We start from the raw sequence: 5,796 nt of genomic DNA on the forward strand, positions 1-5,796 counted from the left end.
TTGTTCATGTATGATTTTTGTGTAATTTCTTATTTTCTTATATGTTGTTGGATTGTTGAAGTCGAGTTGTTCTGAGGTTGATGCTGGTATGCGTGTTGTCCAACAAATTATTGAGGTTGAATCTACTTGTGACATTCAAAACAAGAATGGCAAGTCTGGAAAAACTTTAAAGTCTTTGTTTTATGTCTGAGTTTGAATATTTCGTTCCTCTTGATGAAGATGACCAAAATCTTGCTTTGTTTAACTTTTTTTAGGGAACACAGATATTTCAAGAATGCAAATATCATTAAGACTACTCTTAAACTTGAGCTAGATCATGCATGTGAGTGACAAGATGTAGTTTTACAACCTTAGTATCCGTGGTGAATTCTTCTCTGACTCGGGAGTTTTTATTTAGGTTTTTAATGGTTATGTTGATTGTTTATAAGTTATTTTCTACCTTCTTTCATATTTTGTTTTGTTTTGTTGTGTAGTTGATTTAATGTTGTTATTTTGTTCCTAGAATGTTGTTTTAATTTTATTTATCTATTATTTGTGACGTAAACACAACACAATATTAATGTTTTCATAAATAAAAATTTCAAAATGACCTCCATATTCTCATTATATTTCCGAGAATTTCAAGTCAATGTTTTACAAAACAATTAGATAGCAACCAAAGTATCTACAAATAAAACTTATAAAATAGAAGGTATCTAGAAGGTTTTGATAATTCAATTTTTTGAAATTAAATGTTTGGTTCTCGTTATTTGCTTGTTTAATTTGTAGTATTTTAATGAAATTGTTTTTCAGTTTTTCACCCAGATCTTACTGTGGGTTGAATTGTTGTTGTTTTCCAAAACTTCATCACCGACGTGCATGGAGTTTTCTATTGATCTTCGTTGGCTGTCGAGGGTGATTAGCGTGGGAGAAGTCCTTCACATGTGAGACCGTATTTAGGAGTAGGTAGTATTTTTGTAAAAATTCACTTGGTACCGTACTTCAGTTTTGCCACAAAAAACTGTAATTCAGTTATATAGAAAAGCTGATGATTTATTTAATGTTATAGTCGGGTACAGAGAAAACAAAAAAGGATCTGTGCTATAATCAGAGCTGCTAAGTAATTATTGTTGAGTCATAACTAATGAAGATTTTGTAATCGACCTAAGGCAGTCCAATAGGAAAAATCATTTATGAACAATCAAACTTAACGTTAAAAGACCGAAAGCCTTGATAATGATACAACTAACCATTACTAATTACATAAGAATGTGCCAAATTACATACAATACTAATTATAAAAATCAAAGTAGGAAAAGAACATTCATCAAGAACTATAAGACAATAAGGTAAGGACAGGAATAAACATAGCTACATAAGGGAATACCAAATAATGTAAACAACCAGCAGTGCTTAAGAGCTCATTTTTTGTATTTCTTGGCATAGGGATTATCCTCATTAGCTTTGGATCGTTTTCCTCCACTTATGGCAGTTGTCACTGGACAAGCTTTTGAAGAAAAACCAGTTGACAGAGATTCCTCCTTTATCTTACCTTTGCCCTTAGAGTTTTTATTAAGCTCAACACCCACAACATTAACTATGGTAGAATCTGTAGGCTTTATGGAGAAAGGAGTAGAGTCCTCCAAAATCTGATCTTTATCCTTAGAAGACAGATTGGACATTGTACTGCATTGCAAAGCGCTTAATGGGATAACAGAACTAATTTGCCCAGATGAAATAGAAGGAGAAGCTACTAAAATTTCAGTCGGACCCTGTGTCAATAATGCTGGAATGAGACCTATCTCCATATTGCTTACTGGTATATATATAATTTGATTGGGATGAACACCAGAAAAAACCAAAAGGGAAACAACCAAAATAAAAATACCAGAAGTAAGAGAAAGAAAAGATTGGATTCAGAAAAAGAATAGAAAAGAAAGAAAGGAAATAAAAGAAGGGAGAAAAATAAAGATAAATACCGCAGTGATCATAGGACACTACAGAACGAGGAAGGTCATCCAAATACTTGGTTCCATCCTTAGAAGAAATCATTGAAGAGAGATCCATTTCCCCAATGATAACCGGTCCTGCAGCAACTGGTTGGGAAATGGCAATAGAGAAAACTAAAAAAGACATGAAAAAGGAAACAGACTAAGAAGAAAAATAAATTAAAATTTGCCAAGAGAGTTAGATAGAAGAAAAAAGATAAGAGAAAGGAAAGAACTAAAAATTTTACCATTATCAACTTTCCTTTTCACTACAACAAAAATAAGTTCTAGAGGCGACTCATGTCGCCTCTAATAACCATAAAAATGGTCTCTAATATGTCGCTCATAATAAAATGCGCCTAATAGTGTATATTAGGGACGACTAATGGGTTGCCTCTAATATTCCAATATCAGAGGCGACTACGTCGCCCCTAAAAATTGGGATGTTGTCCCAACTATTTTCACATGTGACATAACTTTGGTCGATATGTCGCCCCTGATATGTCACTAGTCGCCCCTGATACTTTATTATTAGGGGCGACAGTGTAACCCCTAATACCATGAGATATCGCCCCAAATGTTTTCACATGTGGCATAACTTGTAGTCGATGTGTTGCCCATGATATGCCACTGTCTCCTCTAATACCATTTTATTTATAAGAAATAATAAAATAAAATAATTAATTAAAATTTAAATCATTAAAAACAGATATATTAAAAATGAAAATATTATTTTAAATATTAATATTAGTTCATTAAGATAATAATTATCCATATTGTTAATACATTAAGATAACAAATATCCATATTGTTAATATAATGTAACAATAACTAACAATAATATAAACCTAGTCTCCTAAATCAGCTGCCTCGTCCTCCATATTGTCTTATTGCTGTGGTTGTGGTGGTTGCAACGGCGGCATCATCCAGTGATATTAGGGAGGTAATGTGGACGATCTTGCTCCATACATGAAGGGATACAGCGGCTGCGACGACGGTGGAATCAACCACGGATAAGGTGATGGTGTTGCTCCATACATGTATGGAGGTGCCATAGGTTGAGACAGCGCTGCCTCGTACATGTAAGGATAGGCTAGAGCTGGAGCTAGAGTTGGAGCTGGAGGTTGAGAAGACGAAACTCCAAAAATATTGCTGCTATCAGACATAGGTGACATTTGAATGTTTAGTGGACGAAATGAAGGTGGAAGAAATTAAGACAAGAAATTGACTTGGTTAGTCAAATTCTTTAGCTTATTTTCCATATTTTCTATCTGTTCTGATGAGCATTGAGGAGAGGCTTGAGACTGGCTGAAGTGAGAGCGTTGGGTAGATGATGATCCCAAACCCTTCAATTTGCGGCCCACTCCTCATTCGTGTCCATGCCTTTGGCCCAGTACTTTTTGTAGCACCTCCACCTAATCAAATATTGTCGAACCATCATCATTGGAAGCGGCACTAGATGCTTGTTGAGTTTGTAACTCAAAATTATCCTTCAATTTTTCCTGTTTTCAGAAACGTTAGAGAAGCTAACAATTAATATAAATCTACAAATATTAAAAAATATAATTCAAACTTACATAATCTTGGCGAGCATCGTTGTTCACAAAATCATTTGTTGTTTTCTTCCAGTGGTATTCCTTCCATGACTCAATAAAGTCCGGGTTGGCCTAAAAATATATAACTCAAATGTTAGAGAACATATAATTTAAAAGAGAATAACTTTGATAACATTTTAACTTTCACTTACTCTTTCGTGACGGATGGCCGCCAACTATTTTGTACCCTACGTTGTAGAATATTTCTATTTCTTCCGATTTTCCTTGTTCTTTAGGGAGCACGCAATAAATTTGAGATTTGTAAATAACTGACTGATTTGCTTCCACTCCTTCTCATTAAGATCCTTGGTTGGGTTGTCTAGAACCTTCTCCCAATCCTCTGGTCCTTTGTATTATTTCTCAAAGTGTTCATGTCTTATTGTTTTCCTATGACGGTATCGGTCTTTTATCGTCCAATCAATACCATCTATACACTTTAAGAAATCCTCGCGACCCTCTATTTGATAATACCACTAAATTGAAACATAAACATATTAATAATATATATTATATTAAAGACACATTTAAAAAAATCATTTAATATTTTTTTTACTTGGATCATGCCAAGGATCTAGTCCTTGTATTGTTTAGGAACTAATTCTCATGAATCGAAATATCCATGAACTTTCATTTTAATTTGGGTGCCAACGAGGTGAACAAAAGCAGCGCGCTCGCCCCAAAAAACCTTGCACATTCGCAGGAAAAACGTTACTTCCAGTGATTTTCCATTTTTACGCCGCCTCTCATCTAGATCTTTTCCAATAGTTGTGCCACGACCCTTTCTCTTAGTTGAGATTCCTGTATTTTTTTTATTAACAATACAGAGAATATTAGTATTTACAGGATAAAAATATTTGAGTGAATAAAAGAAAAAAAATACCTGACTCGCATGAAGTCAGGATCCGGTGGAGGATCACCACCAGTGTCTCCACCGTGGGCTCTAACCACATCTGCTGATATCTACTAACACGACAATAATTTAACCTATCTATTTTAATATTTAATTCTTGTTTATAATTAATTTTAGTGAGAATATTTTAATTGATCAGGTACTTTGAAACATGCTATTTGGAAACAAACTGTTTATTTCTCACTATGTATAATCTTTTTAACACTATATACAAAACTAAGTAGAATAGTCACTATCATCACTAATTACATCAACATCTATCAGGCACACATCATTAGTATTTTTATCACTAAGGTTGACAAGTAATTCATCCTTATCTTCTGCTTCTTCTACGCTGTCTACCATATGATCTTCAGCGTCATTAATAAACCCATCATCATCCTGAACAACTGAAGAAGGTCGATGGGTCGTGTTGACTTGTGTCGCTGGTGCATTAGATTACTTAGCAACCAACTCTTCGAGATCCACAGTCAAAATAAAATTCGATGAGTTGGTGTATGTACAACATCAACATCGGTAATCATATCTGAAGCGTCTGGAAAGTCCCAAACTTGTCGATGATTCGCTTCTTGGACAACTTTCCAATCTCGTCCTCTAAAAGGATCATCGATGTAGAATACATGTTTCTCTTGGCGAACTAGTATGAACGGACATCATTATACCATTCACCGCTGATGTTGATACTAGTGATATTACTTTCAGTGATGGTTTTCTTCTTTTCCAGATCTGTAATGAACCATTTACATCAAAATAATACCACTGAATAAGAACCACTAAAAGACAGCTGGAGTATTTCTTCAAGTTGCCCATAATAGTTAAAATCTTCTATTCCAGCAACACACACTCCACTATTTGTGTAGTTCAATTTCGATCTCGATTGTATGAAACAAATCGAACTCCGTTCACTATACATGCTTGATAGGAGTAGGCCAATAGATCCAACCCAGATGCTAAAGCTAGCAATTCATCTGCATTCTTTAATGATCTGAGTTGATGCAAGTCATATATCTAATAATAAAGAAATATATTAGAATGAGAATATAATTTTTAGTATACAATTTTCTAAGTACAAGTTACCTTCTTATGAAATAATGAATGAAAATATTTCTTTTGTGTCAATTTATGATTAGTAGCCAGATCTCTTTGTTGCATCTCAGTTAGGTGTTCCCTGTTAATTACATGAAATATGTGTCAAGATTATGGGAGGAGTATAAACAACAAAGAAGAATGTGAAAATTAATATTGTACTTACTCTAAATACACTTCAGTTTCTTGAGAATTATCCAATATGAACCACTCAGCTTTATTCCAAGTATTTTCGTCG

At 34.1% G+C, this 5,796-nt stretch overlaps 1 protein-coding gene across 1 annotated transcript; it reads right to left on the reverse strand.

Annotated features, from left to right (window-relative positions):
• Window positions 1-1,167: 1,167 nt before the first annotated feature.
• Window positions 1,168-2,066, reverse strand: LOC133805382 (uncharacterized). Its single transcript, XM_062243555.1, has 2 exons — window positions 1,959-2,066; window positions 1,168-1,795 (listed from the first exon to the last, which is right to left on the reverse strand). Exons 1-2 carry the CDS (start codon window positions 2,044-2,046, stop codon window positions 1,401-1,403), a joined length of 483 nt encoding a protein of 160 aa, XP_062099539.1. The 5' UTR covers window positions 2,047-2,066; the 3' UTR covers window positions 1,168-1,400.
• Between the last annotated feature and the right edge of the window lie 3,730 nt (window positions 2,067-5,796).

Source organism: Humulus lupulus, chromosome X (genome assembly GCF_963169125.1).
Source record: "Humulus lupulus chromosome X, drHumLupu1.1, whole genome shotgun sequence".
Lineage (NCBI taxonomy): Eukaryota > Viridiplantae > Streptophyta > Magnoliopsida > Rosales > Cannabaceae > Humulus > Humulus lupulus.